This window comes from Pteropus vampyrus, unplaced genomic scaffold, assembly GCF_000151845.1.
Source record: "Pteropus vampyrus isolate Shadow unplaced genomic scaffold, Pvam_2.0 Scaffold318, whole genome shotgun sequence".
In the NCBI taxonomy this organism is placed as follows: domain Eukaryota; kingdom Metazoa; phylum Chordata; class Mammalia; order Chiroptera; family Pteropodidae; genus Pteropus; species Pteropus vampyrus.
Genome location: NW_011889099.1, coordinates 1,197,666 through 1,221,134, shown reverse-complemented (window position 1 = coordinate 1,221,134; position 23,469 = coordinate 1,197,666). Strand labels below are relative to the sequence as shown.

The 23,469-nt window shown below is 38.5% G+C and overlaps 1 protein-coding gene across 2 annotated transcripts in view; it reads right to left on the bottom strand.

The window, feature by feature from the left end:
• The window catches only part of F9 (coagulation factor IX), a 28,160-nt gene extending 5,459 nt beyond the window's left edge, over nucleotides 1–22,701 (bottom strand). Inside the window, exons 1-6 of one of the 2 annotated variants that reach the window (XM_011377607.1) lie at nucleotides 22,613–22,701; nucleotides 17,288–17,451; nucleotides 17,080–17,104; nucleotides 13,373–13,486; nucleotides 7,141–7,269; nucleotides 4,908–5,113 (exon numbers count right to left, since the gene is read on the bottom strand). In XM_011377607.1, the coding sequence (XP_011375909.1) occupies nucleotides 4,908–5,113; nucleotides 7,141–7,269; nucleotides 13,373–13,486; nucleotides 17,080–17,104; nucleotides 17,288–17,451; nucleotides 22,613–22,700 (726 nt within the window). In that variant the 5' untranslated portion in view covers nucleotide 22,701. The remainder of the gene's footprint in view (nucleotides 1–4,907; nucleotides 5,114–7,140; nucleotides 7,270–13,372; nucleotides 13,487–17,079; nucleotides 17,105–17,287; nucleotides 17,452–22,612) is intronic. The other variant, XM_011377608.1, reaches the window with a different exon arrangement.
• Between the last annotated feature and the right edge of the window lie 768 nt (nucleotides 22,702–23,469).

The window sequence follows — 23,469 nt, the reverse complement described above, 5'->3', positions numbered from 1 at the left end:
TGATGTGTAGCTTGCTATGCCCACAGGTATGATTCGCCCAGCCCTCGACCCTACTTCATTTTTCTGGGCACGAAGGTGATACTCACTTTTGGTTTTTAATGACTGGTTAGACAAGACTAGTCATTGAAATAGATTTCATCAAACCATCCTGGAGACTAATAGTCTAAATGTTCTGTCCAAAATAGTTTTGTGGGTCCCGGTGAGATTACATATGTCATCTTTTTATTTCTCCTAATCAGAACTCTATCACCTGAGCTGGGAAAAATAGAGGGTTACTTTTTCCAGGTGAAGATATTTCTATAGTTTTAGGGTTTTCATATAACGTCTTTCTCCCAATCCCTCGCCCCCGCAAAAAAAAAAAAAAAAAAGGCTCTGGTTCATACCTATCGTAATTGCATGGGGGCGTGTCTGCCATGGGGGCGTGTCCTAATAGAATGTGAAGGATTGGGTCTGTGTAGGTGGCTGTACGGGTCAAGCGGTCATGTACCTTTAATGATAGCTTCAGGCCAAAGCTGAGGAAAGCTGAGACTACGGAAAATGCCAAGACATTTCAAAGATTATTTAGGCCACGAACAGAAAAAAGAATAAAGAGACTGTTTCTCAAGACATATTTTGTCAGTTAAAACAGTTAAATACTGGCAATTGCATATGATACAACCTAATATAAAGGATAAGGAAAGGCTATGACTTGACTTCCATTGTATTCCTCCCTTGATAAAACGGAAAATAGAAGACCAGGTACTTGGCTTATGGGGCGGATGGATCCTAAACGCCGCAGAAGTGGGAGGAGCTCTTGGGGAAGTTTGCACATGCTCATAATTGTCCGCTGACAGAATCAAGGACATATTAAGAAAAAAATATTATTTTAAAGCTGCTGGTGGCTAGGTAGGTAGAATAATGATTTACCAAAACCAAATTAAAGCTTTAGAAAGCCCAAAGAGCATGTCACTTTTTCATATCTTTCACTTTAAGCTGTTGACGAAGTGTAGGCGTAGCGATTTCCCTTTTTTCTCTAATGTTCAAAACTTTTCATTGCTTTCCTACGTAGCCGTATGAAATCCGAGTCTGGTTTTAGTTTCCCACTGCACTAAGGATATACTGAGTCCTTGAAATATCCTTTCTGTTCCTATATAGTGCACTTAATCCTGTAGCTTCCTCTCTCCCCTCCTGAGGTGTCCCTGCAGAGTCCTTGATTCCTTTCTCCAATTTCTCAAAGGGCTCTGAGCCCACCACTGGGCATCTGGAGAGGAAATGAAAGAAATCGGTCTTGCACTTCCCTCCGCTACCCACATCGGCTCCAGTCGTCTCTCAGACCTTCTATCACAGTGATGCCGCCGCGAAGTCAGACAAGTCCGCTTGCACCTTCGACTTTGGGGGTGGGGCAGGGCCCCGCGGGCCGGAACCGTAGGGGACTCTGGGAAGCGCCTGCCGCCATCGAGGTGCAGCTGTGGGGCCCTTGCCTCCAACCCGGGAAGCTAAGGTGAAAGCCCTAGAATAAGGTAAGAAATGAACGCGACAGCGGACAGGCCACGTGGAAGGCGCCCATCGCTCCTCCGGGTCTCAAAGCTGTCTGCTAGCCAACTCTAATCTCACCCCCGGTGAACCAATGCCCTCGACCCTCTCCTGGATGGGGTTATCTGGCCTCTGCTGTCCCCAGTGACAGAACAGCTCTTCAAGTCAACAATTAGACAAACATTTATTCAACCAGCATTTCCTCCCAAAGCTACCCAGCCCAGGTGACCGACCCTGTGGTTGGAAAGCACTTTCGTAACCGGGGCAGAACCTGCCTGTAACTTTCACCTGTAAATCCACAAAGAAAAATTCATCTTCCCCTTTTCTCTGTGGCCCTGTAGCTCTTGAAACAGCGCACTTAAACATTTTCTGTAAACCTTTCCGGTTCAAACTGTTCATTACTCCAGATGTTCTTTGTGGTATTTCTTCACCCAAGTGGTCGCTTTTTCCCCCACCCCCTTTTATGAAGCATCAGTATTTGGAATTACTCTTTTCTAGGTAACACTGCTAAACAGTATTTCATATTTCAGAGCCACAGGTAGAATAATTTGGCCTTTGAAACCCCAGCTGCTGCTTGCTTTCTCTTGATGCCTTGGCTGCAGCAGGTGCGTTGCAGTCTTATCTGCAGTGAAATCAAGCATTTCCGCCCTGCAGATTAACCATGATAGGTGGAGCTGGCTCTCCTGCAAATGAGAGATTCTGGTTTGTTTCATTTGTTTCCTCTTTGTCTAAAAGTGACTTTTGTACACTCAATTTATCTCATATATTTGAAAACCATTAACTTTTCGTGAGAAACTGGATGGAGGTAGGTATGGAGAGACAGTTTTCTGGTGAGGACAAAAATAATGCAGAAGTATGACTGGGTCTTTCTCAAGTATCCTAGAAAGTAGCTCAGCTCTTCACCTTTGGGGAAAAAAAAACACCTTAAAATCTAGAGGTTTGTACCTCTCCAGTCAGTAATCTTACTTCATATGGGTAAAATAGGGAGTGAACATGTGTGCACACATGTTAGTGAGTGATCTTGAACATTCCAAATGATCTTTGCTACACTTGATATGAAAGACACAGCAGATACACTAACTACAAGTGTGCAGTGAGGAAGACATGATAGATTTGAAATGATGTGTATCATTTATGTCTTCCTCATAGTACAACTGCAACCATCATCGAATAGTTTCTGCTGCTTAAAAGAAAAAAAAAACTCAGCTTGCTAATTAAAATTTCTATTGGGAAACATTGGCATTGTTAAAACATTGGCAAGCATCTGGCTTAAAGGGAGTGACTCAACTGAGACTGTATAAAACTCCATTTTTAAACTCTCATTTAAATGTATTTGCCATTTCATTTCTGGAATGACAAGGGGACAATGCTAAGCCTACAATGTATGCATCCTGGGATTTTCATTTTTAATTCTCAGGTTTTTTTTTTAATGGAAAGTCATCTTCTATGCTAATAAAACACCCTGAGTGATTGGATACTCCATTCTAGGCACTGCTTTATGTCCCACAAGCCCAAGGAAGATAATAATTATAAAGTAGAATCTTTTATTCTAACCACCTTATCCATGGAAGTTGGATACAGAATGAATGAAAATGCACAAGAACATGAAGAGTAAAATTATAGAGAATTAGATATATGGATGTTAAAAAAGAATAAAGCATAATTAGAGTGACTGGACCCAAGAGAGATTGTTCAAAAAGAAGTCGGTGGAGAAGGTAAAAAGTCATGAAAGAAAGTAAAGATGGGGGTGAGTGAAGGAAGAGGTCATGGTGGATGAGGGAAGCAGCACTGGTAGGATGCTTAAGTAGATGATAGAGGGGTGTAAAGGAACATATAGCATATTTTATTGGCTATAAGATCAAGTCCAACATATATTATTAAAAACGAAGGTAAAAGAAAGGCAAACATAAAGTTTTGGTTGTGATGGTCTGCAACTCTTCAGTATCATTCTCAATAATATCTGTGCCAAATCCCTATTTTCCAGGGATAGGTTCAATATCTTACACCGATTGTATTGGCAAATGCAGACAATCTGAAGAATCTTGGATAGACACATAGCTAGTCTCAAAATTCCAGTGGTGTTAAACCTGGGGACATTTACCTGATCCTGGCTTAAATTGTTACCTGTTTGATAACTGAAAATTCTTTAAAGCTGTTGGTCTCTGATGGCAAAAGTTCAGACCTCAGTAGAGAAAATGTTTTAGAGTGAAGCGTCTTTGAGATTACTGCACATTCACATGATTGTGGTCACTATGGAGTTTTATGTTAGATTCAACTCTTGTAAATACTGTCCAATAGAACTTTCTGCAATGATGAAAGTGTTCTGTGTCTGTATCCAATATGGTAGCCACTAGCCACATGTGGCTCTTCGGTACTTGAAATGTGGCAGGTGTGACTGAAGATATTAATTTTAAATTTGGTTAAATGGTAGTTAACTTAAATTTAAATAGCCACATGTGGCTAGTAGTTACCTTATTGGACAGCACAGTTTTACATAAGGACCAGTCTGGCTCTTTGCCTCTCAGGCTTATTCCTTCTCTCCGATGGAATCATTTATGCTTTATCTGTAGCCAGTTAAAACCCAGGTTTTGCTACAAATTTAGCTTTTGTTAGTGGCTCAAAAACGTGCACAGGTGATTCTCATGTTGGTTGTCCGCAGATCATCCCTGGAGGAATTTGGGTCTAGGTACCATGAGTCTGCTATTGGGTGTTTTGGATCTTAGCTTCTGTGACAAGATTGTTTCCTTGGTCCAGTGGGTTTCAAATTGTAAGGTGCATCAGAATTACCCGAAGGGCTTATAGCACACAGATTGGTAGGCCCCAACCCCAGAGACTCTGATTCAGTAGGTCTGGGATGTAGGATGAAAATTTGCATTTCTAACAAGTACCCAGGTGATTCTGATGCTACTACACTTTGAGAACCACAGCCTTGGACCAAGTTCCTATCTCATATCCTGGTTCCAATAGCCAAATTCTTGCCTTAATCCTTCCTACTTGAGTCGTTTTAAAAATCCCTTTGAAATAATCTAGTTTTTCTGGACCTAGAGACTTTCTGACTCTCACCAGTTCTCCTGGGGGCTGAAGCTGAAGTGGTACCCTGAACCTCAGTACCTGTGACCTTGCTTTCTAGCCCTCCTCTATTGCTTGTCTGGAATTCTGCTATGCTGTTTCCTTGATGCCAAACTCTCCTTAACCTTGTATGGTAGCTGTCCCTGGACTTTTCTTTCTCCAGCTCCCCACTTATGGGAGCTCCTCATATTGCATACTGTTGAAACTTGCCTAAACACTTCCCTCACCATGATAGGTCTGTCTAGTGTGTCCTAGCCTCAGCCTCTCACCTGGCCTGCCCCTTGCCCACTGAACTCCAGTTTTGACACACCACCGATAGAGAGTACCTGCCAAGGGAATTGACCTGGTTTGGCATTTTCTCCACCAACAACTCGAGTGAAGTCGTTAAATGGTTGAGTGCTTTCTGTGATGTTATTCAAATTTGTTTCATCTTCAGTAGAATTTTCATAGTCCATATTGGAAAATATAGACTCAGAACGGGTGAACTTCGTAGAAGCATGTGAGACAGAAACTCTTCCACATGGAAATGGCACTAGAAAATGGGAAAAAAAATAGTATTAGGGTATTTCTCATTGAAAAGTAGAACATGTATTCCAAAAATTGAAGATGAGGCCCATCCTTGTCACTTCTAAAAAGCAGGCCCATCAATATTTTAAAAAATCTAATCAATGAATATAGTCTCAGACTATAATTGTATTATTTTCATGAAAAGTTTTCAAACCCTTCCTGAAAGGAACATTTAGCCCAGGAATCCATCATCTTTATGGAAATAGGATAAGTGGTGCAGAATCAAATTTTGTAAGACTTTTTATAATGCCTAATGAGTTGACTTTCTGTTTGTTTGTTTGTTTGTTTGTTTATTTATTTATTTTTACTAAAAAGTCTTATTCCCAAGTACTATCCCTGAATGGAAGTCTGATGATTGGTGCCATGTAACTTTAGAGTGAGATAAATGGACTCCTGCTGTTCATGGTTAACAGGATTTCTTTTGTAGACTAGAATGCCTTCTGGATTCCAAGGTGGATTTTAGGTATCTGTTGAAGGGAGATCATCGTGATTTGATTACCTAGCTATCAAGTATTAACCAAATAAATTATTAATATGATTATCACAGCCACATCCATCTGGAAACTAGCCACCTTCTTACCTTGGGTTGGTTTATTTCCTATAGAAAGAAATTGTCTACTGATACATTGGGGACAAGCAGAATGGAAATTTGCAGTCAAGCAAAATCACCTCACATTTCATTTTCATATCTCACTTTCCTTCCAGCCACATTCCTTATAACAGACATTTCTATAGCAACCAGCTGAGGCAAAGTGTCATGAAGACAGCATGTGGTTGGGAAAACAGGAAATTAGTTCAAAATACTTATGTATAAATATAAATCATCAACAATGGCTAGAGAAAAGGGACCATTACTATTGAAAAGCAGAAAAGCTTATTTTAGATTTGGCCTACTTATTCTGCTAAAGCTAAGGCTATATTCAAATATAACATTTAATAGTTGGAGGTGGTTCTCAATTCTTTTTTTCTCTCATAGTATAGAAAATTTTATGAGGCTTTAGCTACTATGCCATCTATCTATACTTGAAGTTAGTTTTAAGGTTAAAAAACATATATGTTTATATTTTCCTCCCAAGGTAGGCTGCCTTTGAAGCAGTGTATGTGAAGAACCCAGTAGAAGGACAGGCAGGCAGGCCCTTGAAGCATTAGAAACTCTGCATTTTACTTGCAGCATGAATACTCTTGGCTTTTGGTCCTTTCTTTAATTTCCTCTGCTGGGTGCATTGTGAGATAGGTATCGAACCCAGTTACAGAGAATGGTGCATAATTTAATGTACAAATTTAATAAGATATCAGACTTTGGAAATGCAAAAGAAATTATACAGTGCTTCAAAAAGGCCCTTCATTTATCAAATACAATTGATATGATTTTTATGAAAGTTTCTACTGCTTTCATTTTCAGAGAAGAGCAATATGAGCATGGAGTGGCGATGTTCTGAGTGCACCAGTCGGCTGTCAACAGGGTGGCATGCTTGACATGACAGGGAAACTGCTTTGTCCACTGCTGTGTAGATCGACTGTGCTGATCAGCCTGAGACCCAAGGATAGGAAATAACTTTCTCAGAGTAAACCAGCCACACCCTGGCAGAATCCCACTTAAATTTCACCGTCCTTGTACTAGAAGCATATCAGTCAATCATTTATGTGTCTTTTATGGTATAGGATCACTACATTAATTTGAGTAGAGCAATTAAAAATATGTATAAAGAAATCCCACAAATCAATCGCTTCATGACATAAAAATCAGAGAAAAAAATTGGACACAAAAAAATTCAGACCGAAGACATTTACAGAATTTCTGTTTAAAATGATGATGCAATTTGGAAAATTAATTTTTCCAATTCAAGCAACTAATCTTTACTATGATTTCAAAAGGAAGTAGAAACAAGTAGGGATCATAATTATGTAGGCTAGTGAAAACGCTAACGATTCAAATGTAGATATGGAGCATATATCTGCTGAGCTTTAAAAAAACTTATTTAGATTTTTGACCTGCTGGTTCACAGGACTTTTGGTCTTCTGCAAGTCGGTATCCTGTAGTACAGGAACAGACCACCTTGTTATCAGCGCCCTTTTTACAAAACTGCTTGCACCTGCCATTCTTAATGTTACATGTTGCATCTAAAAGAAAGCAAAATCAACAGTAATAGTATGATTTGATATGCATTTCTAAACAGTACATGAAACTACCGATTCACGTATAGGTGAAACATAAGCTAAGGGCATTCATGGAGAAAAGCTTGGGAGCCCTGAGTTAAGAGTAGAAAGATAAAATAAAATTCTTAATAGGGCACAAAGTGGTGGCAGCAATACATTTGATTGAGCATAAAACTGAGGGTTTGGATATTCTACTTTCACTAAATCATGTACTACAATTAAAAAATGTTCATTAAATATAACATGTATTTAGGAAAGTAGCCAAAGTATAGTATGAGCTTTCACAAAGTAGACGCACTGGTTTAAACAGTAAACAGATCAATACATAGGACATTATCAACACCCCAGAAACTCTCCTGATGCCTCCTTTCAATAACTATACTCTTCCTCCTTTCCAAAGTTACCATTACCTCAACTTCTAAAAACGAATGAGCTTTGCCTGTTAATGGACTTTATATAAATAGAAGCTCACAGTATGCACTCTTATGTAGCATTCATTTAACGTTTTGTCTGTGAGAGTCATCCATGTTGTTTTGTATAGCAGTACTTCATTTACATGCTGCATAATTTTCCATTGTATAAATATTACTACCTTTATTCATCCATTTTCCTATTGATGAATATTGGAGTTGAGTTTCCAGTTTGGGGCTCTTTTGTATAATGCTGTTATAAACATTCTTGTACATATCTTGTGCTAACATACACATGCATATTTACTAGATGTATATTTATGAGTACAATTATTGGATCATATGTTCAGCTTTAGTAGATAGTGACAGGCAATTTTCTAAAATAATTGTACAAATTTAAATCCCCACCATCAGGGCATGAGAGTTTCAGTTGTTGGATATATGTGATGTAGATTTCTCCTCCCACTCTGTGACTTGCCTTTTAACCCTACATAGTGTATTTTGCTGAAGAGAAGTTTATAGTTTCAACATCATCCAATTTATCAAAGGAAACTTGAAGCTGGCTGAGGGGGCTATGCATCAATACAAGAGAAAGAAATAGGGTCCTTCAAGGCAGCTAATGTCAAAGACATTATGTGTTGACATTTTCTTTACTCTCTTATACAATCTCTCATTAATATAAAATATCTTTCTTTGTCTCTTGTAATTCTTTTTGTCTTGATTATGTTTTGTCTGATATTAAGATTGCTTTGCCTGTTTTGTTGTTGTTGTTATTGTTAGCATTTACCTGAAAAATCTTTTTATACTCCTTTATTTTAGCCTCCTGGTGCAGTTTTATTTTAGGTATCTTTTTTTTTCTTTTTTTTTTTTGTCAACAACATACAATTTGATTTTTAACTCCAGGCTGAAAATTGTTATTAATACCAATTCACATTAATTTGTGATTCCTGCTATATTTGGTTTATTCTTGACATCTTATTTTGTATTTTCTAATTACTGTGCTTTCCCTTTGGTTCTTCTATGTGGTCTCAGCAACAGGAAGTAGTATAGTTCAGGGCTTACTAGCTGAGACAAGCTGAGTTAAGAGAATAGGCTCTGCCATTGGGCCTATTTCTGTCTCTAGAGTAGCACAGGAACACAATGAACAGAAGACACCTTCTCCCTTACCTACGTGCTCAACAGCAGTACACCTTTCAATAGAAATGCTCACTTGTCAGTGCAGTTAGAACATGACTGTATTAGACACCACCTATGTACCACCTTACTTCCTCTCAGCTTCACCTTTTTCCGGCACGGTGATGATCAGCTCTGCATGGACTTCCACTGACCTCACATAGGTGTGGCCTTGAATGGCCTTGACTCATATCTGCACTACATGCCTCTCACCTTTTATTGTGGCACTTCCCTGTTGACGCTGAGCCATGGGATGCCACATGACTTCTCCGGGTGTCCCAGTACATACCACCTGGAGATGTGTTCAACCTGTAGGCTGAGTTTTTGACCTTTGGGAGACAGATGCTGATGGACAAGTTTTTTCACCTCTTTCCCCACTCCCAGATGGACTCTCCTGAGGCCAGTTCATATGGCTTCTTGGAAAACAGACCCAGGAGATCAAGCAATCAGTTGCAGATTAAGAGATGATTTATCCTATTGGTTCTCCTTTCCTCACTGCCTCATTCCACTGTCCCTTACTCTTGCTCCCTAGGATTGGATATCCCAATAAATAAGCTGTGTCACAGACTCTTTTTTTCCTGGGAAAATCCAGGTTAACAGAGCGACTGTATGGTTTTGGATTTTTGAGTGACAGATAGAAATTTTTGAATTGTATTTTACATAGGCTAGCATAGGCTAAGGTAATAATTAGCTCAAGTTCCTTATTGACACTTCAGAAAATAAGGGAAGGCCAATCAACTGTTGCCAGGTAGATAGAGAAACCAGCCTGAGCTTTAACCTTTGCTACCAATAATAATCCATTAAGTGCATGATCTGAAAAAAAACGTCACTTGGTCTTTTTTGTTTATTTTTAAAGACCTTTCTCCTCCATCACGGTGACTACATTCCTGGCTCTTTCATGGAACTAGCTATCATTTTGTTGCTACAAAGAAATACTAAAGTGTTCAGCCAAATCAAATACCACCTGCATAAAGTGTTCAGTCAATAAGAGATTGTGATACGTTAACAGAGGTAGGTGGTAGGTGTAGCCTGGTGTAGTTCAGGGCATGCCCAACAAGTATGAGTAAACTTGGTATGGTTTTCCCAATTCTGATTCTGTGCCCTTGGCTAAGTAAATAGACCTCTCCATGATTTTCCTCATTTGTTCTTACTCTTTGTGGCCCAGAATGTTGCTATTGCTCTCTACCTTGGTTTGTGCATTCACTGGGAAATATTTATGTTCAATCAGCAGTCTTTTACCCTCAGATAAAGGATTCAAGATTCTAGAAATTGAATAATTACACCAGGAATTAGAGTGGAGAGATCCATAGTCCAGGATCTAAGGAACAGTAACTATGGGACTCATTCATCAATCATTTACTGAGCACTTAGATGTCAGGCACTGTGTTGCGTATGGGTTCGGAGGCTGGTCTCAGTGCATAAAACATCTGTTGAAGGACATCTCAAAGCATCTGGTTCCCTCTCCATGTTGGCACGAACTCTTCCTTCTCCTTCCCCTCATGCCTACCCAGAAATTATCCTGTTCTGCTTTATTTTACTCTGCCTTCTTCTAACCTGATACATTCACGGATGTAAAAACCAAACCTTGGACAAAAGACGTTTTGTTTAACAAGTTTACCACAGAATATGCTGTTATTCAGCTAAACTCGAGGTATTTTCTTTTCTTCACTCCCAAGAAATACATAGCAAATAAAACAATAGTGTCTGTGATGTGTTTGCAAATGAAAAAAAAAAGTGTTCATGTGCTTGTGATTTTTTTTTACTTTCCATCCTATCTTACTGTAGGGAAATGCCTCTTGTACTCTTTAGAAGGGACAGGAATGACCAAGTTCTTACAGATCTTGACCTATCTGAAAAGGACTCAAATGTGATGTGTAGCTGGGGACATACAATGGTCTTTATTAGAGCCGAAGGGATACAATAGCCAATTAATTGTTACTCTTCTAAGTAGAAAGCATGCCCTGAATATTCGTACCTTTCTCTCCTGGAGAGGAGCCCCATAGACAAGGAAAAAGGAAAATAACAGGTCTTCACAATGGAAATCTCCCTTCCCTTTCGAAGCCAGGATGAGGCAAGAGACTTAGGGCTCAAGTACTCCATCAACTGTGCTATCCAGCAGCTGCTGAGATTTGTCTTTAGTTCAATTTGAAGCAACAGCTTAAATGATAGTTTATATGTTTTCGTTGTTGCTTTCTTTTTGTATCTGAGATAAAGAGCTTTTTGAGAGAATTCCAATTTTGGTTCTGAACTAACTGAGTTGAAATGATTTTTCTAAACCTTGATCAGATGGACTGGGGGAGATCAATACACCCCAGAAGCCAGGTGTGGAGGTGGACGCAGTGCAATTGCCCGATCTTGATCAACCAAAATGTGGGGAACCCAAGAGGACTGAGATAGGGCCAGTTTTAGACTTAGCACTTTTGCTATGTGGATTATAGCCTCACACATGTAGCAAAATCTGTTATGGAATTTTTGTGCTTATATTTACATTCCTCAGGGCTATTCTCCTCCTTAAAAGTGTCTTTAGTTTGAAACTAAAGACATTTAGGAATATTTAATGCTGAGCACTATTTTCAATTATACTTTACTACAATGTACCCTTCAATCTTAACTGAGACTAATTGAGTTATTCATTCCCTCAGCTCCAATGGTTATATTATTTAAGTTGAAAATGAATAACTACTCTAAAGATTTCTGTAGGTTTCCAGAAAAGCAGGATCAAACTTATCTAGGTAAATCCGAATTTGAAATTATAACCTTTTAGGTGGAAGTAACACTTCAGAGATGTTGGACCAATTAACATACCCACAGGAAAGGTAACCCAGGCATTGGTTTGTACCCACACTGGGAAATCTGAGAGAACAGGAATCCAGGCCAGATGTGCCAGTTCGTCCACCTGCTTTCACTATTTCTTTTAAAATGATTTGTCCCTGCCACCTTGTCCTTTTCTTTTATTCTTTTTTATCTTTTAAATCTCAAAGGAAGATGATCAGTGGATTTCTCTTTAATACTGAAAGGATTTCTGAACAACATTATGGATGACTTTTTTCCCTTTTTCAATAGGACAAGTGCAGCTGGTGTCTTTCATTTTGTTTTATGCCTTTTTCATCTATGTGTCAAGTGGATTGCTATAACGCCTTAATAGAGCTCTGCTAATTTTCTACTCTTTGCCCTTAGTCATGTAGCCTGTGGTGTTAAATCCTCTCCCTAGGTATGTATCTCTATTCTATTCCAGAGTTTCAGAGTAAAAAGAGAATATGTCCTTAGCACTGTGTGCTTCTCACAAGCATCCAGAGGTAATAAATAAGTAGGTAAAAGACTGAGGTTTACCGCTCCAATTGCGAAAATCTCAGACGAAAATATTCTGAGCTATCTATGAGAGGAAAAGATGCACACTGAACCTAAATTTGCTATGGAACTCTTTCAAGTGTAATCAATGCAGTCAAATTCAGGAATGAGCTCAGATTTTTGTCAACAAATTTAACACATGAAGAGGTTTGTATGCGTAGTTCCTATTACGGAGAGAACTGACCTTGCCATACCCCAATTCTATAGTTACTTGACTTCAACTGCCTATGTTGATAGTGATTTAGTCAGGAGTTTAGTTTTATGGGTTCAGTTTTCTTTGGGTTTTGTGTATAGTAGTTAGGAGCATAGGTTTCGGTCAGACAAACTGAAGTTCAAATCCTGGCTTGACTATTTACTTGCTTCTGTGATTTTGAGCTGTAGTTTTCTTATGTGCATAGAATGGGAATAATAATAATGGTACTGACTGCACATGATTGTATTGAAGATTAATAGGTGAGATTAATAAGTGAAATTAATAAGATTAATAGATAATTACACATTACCTATTATTTACCTAATTATTATTTACCAATTACCTATTATTTACCAAATATTATTATTGATCTTAATATAGTTTCTTGAACTTATCCTGGAAACTACGACTACAGAAAAATGAATGTTTATAAGCTCTGAACATATGTTTTATACAATGGAATACTATTCAGCCTTTAAAAAGAAGGAAATTCTGTAATATGCAACAACATGGATGAACCTGGAGTACATTATGCTAAATGGAATGAGCCAGTCACAGAAGGACAAATATTACATGCTTCCACTTACAGGAGGTAGCTAAAATAGTCAAACACATAGAAGCAGAGAATATCATTGGCTGGGGGAAGCGAAAATGGGAAGTTGCTATTCAACAGCTATAGTTTCAGTTACGCAAGATGCGTAAGTTCTGGAGATCTGCTGTTCAACACAGTGCCTCGAGTTAGCAACACTGTATTGTGTACTTCCAAATTTGTTAACGTGAGAGCACACTGTATTGTGTACTCTCACGTTAAGTGTTTTTTACTGCAACAAAAATGTATATGTCATTAAGAGAAAATTATGATACATAAATATTACGTTTTCTAGTTTCATTTGGTTTCGAAGGAAAACTCTGAACCGTGAGTAATCCAAAAACAGTTACTTACCTAATTCACAGTTCTTTCCTTCAAATCCAACTTGACACCAACATTCATAGGAATTAATGTCATCCTTGCACAGGCCACCATTTAAGCACGGACTGGATTCACACTGATCTCCATCTTTGAGATAGGTTAAGACATTGAATTAGCAGGTAAAGTGCTTAGAATGCTCAGTCCTCCCTACACAGACTCACGGGGAGGGGAGCCTTATTTTAGGGTCAGAGCAGAACTGCTGACTTCGAAGTCAGCTGCTTATAGGATGTCCCTGTCTTCCTGCATTTCTAAAAGCAACCTAAACTAAGATTCTTAGGCTAGCACTAATTTCCTAGGATATTGCTTGGAGGAACACAAATCACATCACGTCAATGATTATTATCTGTGTGTCATATAAGTACTGCTCTATCACAGGTCTTGCAGTGCACGCTGAGCCAGATAACATGTGGTACTTCCACTCAAAGAACCTGTGGCCAAGGTGTAGAGCGAATACATCTGCTTCTTTGTGTTATCATTTAACTTTTAAGTATAATTTGTAGTAATGTTCAAAACAATTAGAGAAGATGCCAGAAGCATCTGTTACTGCTTAAAGATATTCTGTCTTAGTGAGATCTCAAATGGTCTAGGTAAAGTGAGAAACAACTTTTAGTACAAAGAATTAAGAAAGAGAAGATTCCGAAAATGTCCTGTATTTATGTATAGATTGACTATGCGTCCTTTCTACATTTCCTGAAGTTTCTATATTTATAGAGTTCTTGAGAGCCTTTGAAGACACTGGTAAAGAAATAGGCAAAGGGGAAATGTCAGGATGAGAAGCAAACATTTAAGTTCGATTTCTTAGAGCTCTGCCTCCATCCATACTTTTAAGGAAGCTTTAGGAGAAAGGGATGAATAGAACCAGAAGAGAGACTGATATACATTTTGAGCCAAGCGAAATAGCCCTGAAGAAAAAAATAGGAGTCAGATCAGCAAGACAATATATGAGAAACAAAATAGTAAAGAATGAAGTTGTCATAAGACTAAAAAAAGTAAGAGAAGGAAGGCAAATAATTTCGAATTCTCTGTCATGCTTTAGAGCAAAACTCCCAGATATATAGAGTGTAGATCCCTGCCTGCTCCAAGGCGAGCTATAGCATGTCTGTCATGTTCTCTGTCAGTAGCATGTATCCAGGTCCCATTGACTAAGGACTAACATTCCTTTCTCAGAAATAGTCCCTCTCTGGAAAATCTGCTTGCTATAAAAATTAAACCTTGTTCCCTCTGCCCCTTGATCCAATGTGCTTTTGCACAGATACTTCAATGTGTTCCAATTCTATGAAAACAAATTATGTTATCTCTGGTTTATTATTATTGATGTTCGGAACTGGTCTAAAAAATGAGCTGCATTTGCACTTTATATTATAGACCAACGAATCTGAATTATTTAGGATGTTTCACTGAAAGGGTCTGGGCTTGCAGCCAGCTACACAGCAACTCATTTGCTGAGACACATCTTTAAAATGAGTGTCATTTTAGCCCTCCTTTGGGTGCTTGTCTGTGTGTACTTTGGGCTGAAGTAAAGCCACAGACAGTAGGGGTCAAAGACAACAAGGGACTAGATCTTGTCAAGTGAGAAATTTTTGTGTAAGGCTACTAGGTTGGTGTTCAGTGAATAACTACATTTAGATTTGAAGGCCGGGAGAGGTAATAGTGAAAGCAAGGGGTTGGGCATTAGAGAACTTAGATTCTTTTTTGGGCTCTATGACTTCCTAGCTGGGTGACTTTTGACAAGTCACCCTCCTAGGCCTCAGTTTCCTCCTAGGCCTCAGTTTCCTCCTCTGTGAAATGAAGGGAATACTGCTTTGTTCACAGGGTTGGTGTGAGGATTAAATGTAATAGACGCTTGATGAACTGTAAAGTGCTTGATAGATGCTAGTTAATGTGATTGGATGATACTGCTTCTTCTTCACCCAAGGTTTTTATGTTGAGCTGATGGTACAGAATGAGGCAGGAATGAGGGCCCTGTGTCCCTGCTCTGTGTAGAAGCCCGTACAGTGAGAAATAGTATAGACTATTTGGGGGTGGTTAGGAATCTCTGCTGCAAGTGAAAAGGGGCATGGAATTATTTTCTTTTCCTTTTTTGTCCTCATTCATGTTTTATTTTCTTGGTAGACAACGCAGTAGTAACAGAATTATATCTTTTACGTTTCCCAGGTATCTTTACCCAAGACACAGTAACTACGGCCTGTGACCCAGAAGGCAGAGGCCCCACTTCAAAATATGGAGCTTAACAGACACTGACCCACACCTGCTACGGGGTGGGAGGTCAGGTTGGGGATGGGCAATGAAGGGATCATGAGAGTTTAAATACACCTAGGAATATTTTGGGGAGAAAAAGTAGAAATTGATGTCCTTTAAAAATATCAAAAGATTCAAAGTTTTAAATATAGTAGAAATAGAGAATGAGAAGATGTGTTCAGACTAACCGTAGGGGAATACCTCAGTGGAGAATTGGCATGGTAGCACTCATAAGAAGAACAAGGAAATGTAGCTAAAGCAAATACAATGGAGCGGACCTCTTCTTCCCTTATTATTTAAAAACAAAAGTGGAAAAATTATGACTTATGAGACTATGTCCAACATACCTGTCTAACAGTGTCTCCAGAATAGAAACTGGAAAATAGGACTTGATTACAGATTGATGGAACTCAGTGAATTTGCTGTCCAGATAAGTCCTGTGAAACTTACATTGCCTCAAAATCCTGCTGCTGGATCTTAAATTAGTTTTAAAATGTAGTCGTCATTAACATTTTGACGTTTCCTCTTTTTGATCAATTCATTCAATAAATATTTACTCAGTGCTTCTGTATCAGACATTGTTTAGGTACTAGGACTACATCAATAAACAAAACAATTGAATACCCCTGCCAATGTGAAGCTTGATGTCTAGTGAGGTGGAAAAATATATAGTATAAGTAAGAACATCACATAATATCTCAGATGGTGAAAAGTTCTATGAAAAATAGTAGAGCAGGTGTCTAGAGTGAAGGGGCTATCAGGGGGCAGATTGAAGTATTAAAAGATGATCAAGGTAGGCTTCCGTGAGATGGTTACATTTGGGTGAAGACCCGAAGGAGGTGAGGGAGTGCGCCTAGGGAAACCTAGCAGAAGAGCATTCTACATGAAAGGAACAGCCATATCAAGGACTCTGAAATCAGAGTTTTCTTTGCTTTTCTATTTTCTTTCTTTTCTTTTCTATTGATCTTTCCTGTGTGCAAGGAACATCTGGACGCCAGCAGGCTGAGGTCCAGTATGTGAGGAGACACCATGGGAGGGGCAGTCGGAAGGGAGGGGCAGGGCAGTTGTGGAGGGCCTTGCAGGCCATCATAAGGAGGACTTATAAGCAAAAAACATTTAAGTCAATCAGCATTTTCTGATTCTCTACTGCAACTCTCATTCAGTCCCTAGATACAATCATCTCTGTTTCATCCTTCCAGCTTCCTGGGGTGGAACGATGTTCTTTTTGAAGCCCCGTGGAAGAGTAAGCTTACCTGCCAATTGATATCTCCCATGCTGGCATAAACCTGTAGTATATCACCATTCAACTTTGGGTAAAAGAGTGAAATTTATTTTCTGAGCCATTTTGACAGAGTTTAATATATTATCTATTTACACAGAAGGGGAAAAAACAATTCTCAAATGTTTCATATACCAGCTAGAGGATAAAATGAATTGCTTACCAACATATTGCTTCCAAAATTCAGTCTATAAAAAGAAAGAGAAGTTAATGGTGACATTTAAAATGTTTTGGATTTGATTTCTTCTCTTTTATAGCATATATAATACACATATATGTATAGACATTTTAAAATTACAAAGAGAAGTTTCTTTTTTTAGGTTTACTATTCTTTGCTCTGCATCTGAAAGATGGTATGTGGAAATACTCACAGTTTTTTCAGTGTTTTCAAAAACTTCTCGTGCTTCTTCAAAATTACACTTTTCTTCTAGACATTCTCTCTCAAGGTTCCCTCGAACAAACTCTTCCAATTTACCTGAATTATACCTCTTTGGCCGATTCAGAATTTTGGTAGCATTTTCATGATCGAGAAAAACTGAAATTTAAAAGAACTAGTCTTTAGCTTTAGGAATAAGAAAACATCATGAAAATTAAGTGCATCTCTTAAAGAAGGCTTTGTTTTTAATCCAAGTAATCCCAAAGCCAATTTATCTTTGGGGCATGGAGCCAAAATTTATGATGTTCTCATGGTACTGTATATACACGGAGATTTAGGAATTAAAATTCAATTTTGCTTTTAGTCAAGAGAGCTCCAGTAATAAAAGGTCAGATTTTTCAATTGTATTTGAATTTACTTTGGATGAAAAAGAAAGTTCTTAAATAAGCAGTTAACTTCACACTTTGTCATCATTTGAAAATAGCTAATTGCAGATCCTTTGCAAGGCGATCCGTCACCCTGGCTGGGCTGTGTTTCCAGGATGCAGTTGCTCAAATGACTTTGCAACAAATTTCTCTGGGAAGAACAGAAGCCTAATTGTGGTCTAGCTGCAAATTCAACCCCAGGGTCTCTCGGTAGATGTAAAAGAAAACCACTGCATTCATTTTTTTTTTTTAATCTTTAGACTCACAACACCTTCAGTTGGCATGTGTTATAGGAATTCCAGTGATGTAAGTCAGGATGTGGTTTATTTTAGCTATGACTGCCTAGCCTGTAGGGACACTCCCGAGCCCTGGAGAATTGAGGTCTCTAACCTAATTCTCCCCTTCCCTTCCTCTCTCTCTACTCACAAGTCTCAATCTCTCTTTGTCTTTCTGTTTCTCCCTCTCTATATAGATAGAGATATAGATATAAATATAGATACAGATATATTATTTATATCAAAATCTCTAATTAATAACAGGAACTCCAGAAGTTGTCTGGAGTTGTTTCTTCAAAAGACTATCTGATACCATCTCAACAGGACCAAATGCTTCTAGGACTGAGATGAACTTTCCAGGGCATTTTGGGGCTGCTTTCTCATTAACTCCAAAAAAAAAAGTAAGAAAAGAAAAAAATTAAACTATATTTCCCTATTTTCATTGTAGCTCTTCACTTTATGGAGCCTTCTAGTCCCTTGACAACCTTGCTTTTCTCTTGCTCTGCAAATCCCCTTTGGCTTCACTTATTTTCCTGAATTTAGGTAAGACTTTTTCTCTTAAGCTCTTCACCTGCCAGCTTTCTCAATTCCCTTCACCCCTTCTTCAGTGCTGCAATTACCCTGCAATCCTAAGCTCTAGATCAGTGCAGCCATCTTCCTTCTTTCTTCCCTTCTGAAGCAGCTGAGCACTGTGGGAGATGATTCTCAAGGGGAAGACGGTTGCTTTCACATACCGATGCCTCCCAGCTTCCACTAGGCCCCAGTCTCTGCTCTGCAATTCATTTGCTTGGCCCTGGGTATATCCGCAATAGCATCTGTGTCTGCATCAATTTACAGTGTGGTCGAGTGGAAAAACAGGGGTTTGGAGTCAGATCAGACACACCTGGATTTGAATCACATATCTACCCCCTATTGGTTGTGAGATCTTGGGCAAGTCACATAATCTCTGAAGCTTAATTTGGTCAAATGTAAAATGAGTATACTGGTGGCATAATAAGAATAGGTACCTTACAGTGTTGTTGACAGGATCAGTGAGATAATATATGTAGGTTGGTGTATGTTGATTATCTTTCTTCTTCCCTCCCTCCCTCCTTCCTGGAAAAATAGAACTAGATCTCAGATCGATGGGACTCAGTGAATTTGATGTTCAGGTTAGTTTCTGTTCATGTAGATGGTTTTAGGTAAGTGAACCTGTGAAATTTACACTGCTTCAAAATTTTCTCAATTCCCTTTATCCCTTCAGTGCTCTTTCCTGAAGCTCTGTTCCTCCTTTACACCCATTCATATAATTTAAATGACGATTTTCAGGATCAGCCATGACCTCCTAAAGGATAATTTTGAGTTTATGTATTTTGTGATTGCTCTGAAACATTTCTAATTGTTTATTTCTCCTTTTTCAGGGCACTCTTTCCATAAAATCACTCTATTCTGGTTCTCCTCTTTGCTCTAACTCTGTTGTTCATCCGGTACTTGGATCAGTTAATTCTCCTTCTTCTGCCTGCCTCATAAATGTTCAGAGTTCTCCCAGGCTCTAGCCTTAGCCTTTCCCTTTTCACTTCATATACCTTGCCAGGGCAGGGACTAGGGTGAGGTAAATAAGGCATCTGGGGCACAAGATTGAAGGAGGCACTCTCTCTCAGTGGGTGCAAGTACACTGATGTCCTACTTGCCTTGCTTCCTTCACCCTAGGCCAGCCCTGACACTTTCAACACAATTTTCTGAACACTCGCTACTGCCAGGCACTGTACTAGGTGCGACAGTATCCACGCTTCCTGGATCCTTATACACATAGTTGTACCTATTGTAATTCTACAGTGAATTTCAAATATCCATCTCTAGTCAGATATATCTTCTGAATTCCAGATCATCTTTCTAGCTCCTTAACTGTATTCACAATATGGCTAAGGAGAGCTGATGTTTATTTAATGCTTCTGATGTGCTGGACACTGTGCTCAGTGCTTTGCATCCATTATTTCATTCCATCCTCACAGCAGTCTGATGAGATAGGTACTGTCATCTCATTTTTGTAAATGAGAAGAGTAGAGAAGTTAAGTAATCTGCCCCAGGTAACATGCTAAATGTCAAAACCAGGATTTCAACTTTGGCAGTTAGACATATAGCCCATGCTCTTAGGTACTAGGCTGTGTCTGGTAATCACATCAAATGCCCAAGACATAGTCTATATACTTCTTCTAAACCTGTTCCCCTTCCATACCTGGATGCTTAATGTCACTTGAATTTCTTTCTCTCATCTCTGTCTGTACAGCTAATGTCCAGGTTCAGGCCTTCCTGCCTTCCTGGATGATTGTAATACCCTCAAAACCAGTCTCCTCTAGTCTTGCCACCCCTTCTTTGAATAGTTCATTACAATTTTGCCAGACCGAGCATCCAAAATCGGCTATCAGTGGTGTTCATGTTTACAACTCTGATGACTCCACATTGTTTTCTGTTGTCCAAACTCCTAGTTTGGGGCCTTCATTATCTGGTGACCTGACCCCGCCTAGCTATTCTACCTCACTTGTCATATTCAATATTCAGAACATACTGAGTTCCTGAAAGCCCTCACATTCTTTGTGGATCTGGATCTTTGCACGTGAATGATCCTCTCCATATAGAATGCCCTAATTTAGACATTTAAAGAGAGTGAATCTACTCATTTTTTAAGACCCAGCTCAAAATATTGTCTCTCTGTCAAATGTTTCCCCACTTCATGTATTTCTTTCTCTATGCTCCTTTAGCAGCTGATATACATTTTATCACATTATATTGAAATCTCTCTCCTGACTTCATGGTGCTTTAGGTGAAAAAAAGAATCTGGTTTATCCCCATGTCTCTAGTACCTTGCCACAGTGATTACCTGACACCATAGTAGTCTCTCAGCATTGTAAAGTTTTGTAAAGTATAGGGACCAAAGTTGTCTTTCATTCGTTCATTCATTTTGTTCATTCCTTCTGAATGAAAGACAGCTTTGGTCCCTATACTTTACAAAACCGAACTGCTTTCACAGAACAGCTTTGATTTCAAAATCCAAATTGCTGCAATGATACCTACGGATAGCAGCCATGAAAATGCAAGAGCTCAGTAAATCATTCATAAAACTGCTTTTTGAAGCCAATGACAGTTTAATAGCAGCAGAAAGTGTTGCATCAATAATGTCCATCCTTAAGAAAATCCCCTGGCTCTCTCTTCAAGGGCTATTATCTTTGACTCCAGTGACTCCACAATCATACCGCCTTTCTCCTCAGTATTATCTAAGGGTCATATATCTAACCTCTTTTCAGGTTTACCTCTTTTAGTCATTATTTCCCAAGCTCTGAAATCCCAGTCCCTCTTTTTTTATTCATATCTGTCCTTTTTCTAACCTCTGAGGTCTTCAAGGGGGCAGTAGCCCTCTTAAAATCTCCATCATTTCACCACTTATCCTGAAGGAAGGGCTTGGATCCTCTGTCCTAGATCTCACACTGATGAGACATGTATAAAGACTTAGTTTTATGGCCTACTTTGTGGGTTTTCCAGCTAAATTTCTTTATTCCTGGACTCTACCCACTTTGCTAGTTTGATTTAACCTTTGCATTCTTGTATCATTATTTCTGCATTTCCGTCTGACATCATGTCTGGAGTGGGAACTATGGGGCCAGTCTGCTTTCTGGGGACACTTAGGTTTGGCACCCCTGATCCTGGCACTGTCAGCTAATAGATTTGATTATAGTAGGCTGACAAGTAAGTGTGATAAATGCTTCCTGTGAGAACATGCTGTTTATCTAAATGGAGTAATTTCTTCCCTGTATGCCTTCCTTTGGGGAATGTATAAAGTCACTTGAAGCTGTGAAAAAAACCAAGCGATATACAATATATTAACTAAGTTTCTATTCTTTTCATCAATTCTTGGAGTGGCTTTGCTCTCCTAAGAGCTCAAGTGAGTATTGAGTTTCCCCATGTATTATCTGGGAGATGTTAGACTCAGATGTTTGGATGTTTAGATGTTTAGACTCAGAGACAAAATAATTTCTTCCTAATGACATGAAAAACATTAGTGATACATAACAACTTACTAATAAAAAGATTGTTTTAACTAAAACTTGAAATTGAAGGTATATAATTGTTATGGATTTTTAAAATTAGAAGCATGCCTTATTTTATAGCTCTAAAAATTCCAAACACATCATCTATCTATCTTAAAATCAAACTTCTTGTATAGACAAAACCATTTTTGTGACTTTAATGTTTTCAATTTTTATTTCAAAGTGATGAGTAAAAATAATTAAAAAGATAGTTAATTTTTTCTCCATATTCTGCTGCTTCCTTGTTAAAACATTTTTCTACTTCTAATTTTTTTAACCAAGGAGATGAATGTTTTCTAAGAGGAATTGCATTATCAAATCATAAATCCAACAATATCTATTCAAAAAAATCACCATAAGTATTGTAAATCTATTTAGTTTAAAAATGAAGAAAACACAGCTACCAGAGAACCAGTACTTGCCAACCCAAATGCTGACTACTAGAATCTTAAACACTGCTGTCAAATCCTGTATTCATTATTTAGTGAAGAAGACAGCACCAGATTTCTATATCTAAAAGACAAGCATACTCAATGTTTCTTTTAAAAAGAAAACAAACCTGTACATTCAGCACTGAGTAGATATCCTAAAAGGCAGATGATGATGAGGCCTGGCGATTCAGCCATGATCATGTTCAGGCACTGCATAACCTTTGCTAGTAGATTATGCAAGTAGAAAGGTTGACCAATTATTCCAAAGTACAAACTAGGCTGTATTTACTTCTGGGAAATAGTGTCCATCTCCCTCAGTGAGTCTTTAGGCTATTTGCAATGGCCTTTTGAGTTAAGTGAAGAAACTAGGCAGTGGCCACCATTAAACTTCACCAGTGGTTCCACTGGCTTCTGCCACTGTGGCTGATTAAAATAGGAGGAGAAATAATGGCTACAGTTGTGGTGGCAGCAAAATTCATCAGTGGGATTCATCTTATCCTTGTCAGGGAGCATTGCTGTCATATGGTTTAAAGGTAAACAGATGGAAAGAACAAAGTCATTTGATCACCCACCTTAAACCTCCCTTCCTAATGCTGACATACCTTGAGTCACCTGGTGGATCTTTTATGTTTCTCCTCATAATAGGAGTTTATAAAGTTTGTTGTGCCATGTATACATATAATAAATCATATGGACCCTGTCTCAGAACACATGTATGCATGTGTGAATGTGTATGTATGCAAATATATATTATGTATATAAAATAAATGTATGAACATATAATAGTTCATATTAATATATTATGCCACTTCACATATAACATAAAACTCATAACAGTACACCAATATTTACCTACCATTCTTTGTGCTGTTATTGTGATACCTTTTATTTCTACATGTTAGAAACCCTATATTACATTATCATTTCTGCTTTAAGCAATCTTTCAAAGAAATTTTACAATGAGGAGAAATATTTTATATTTAGC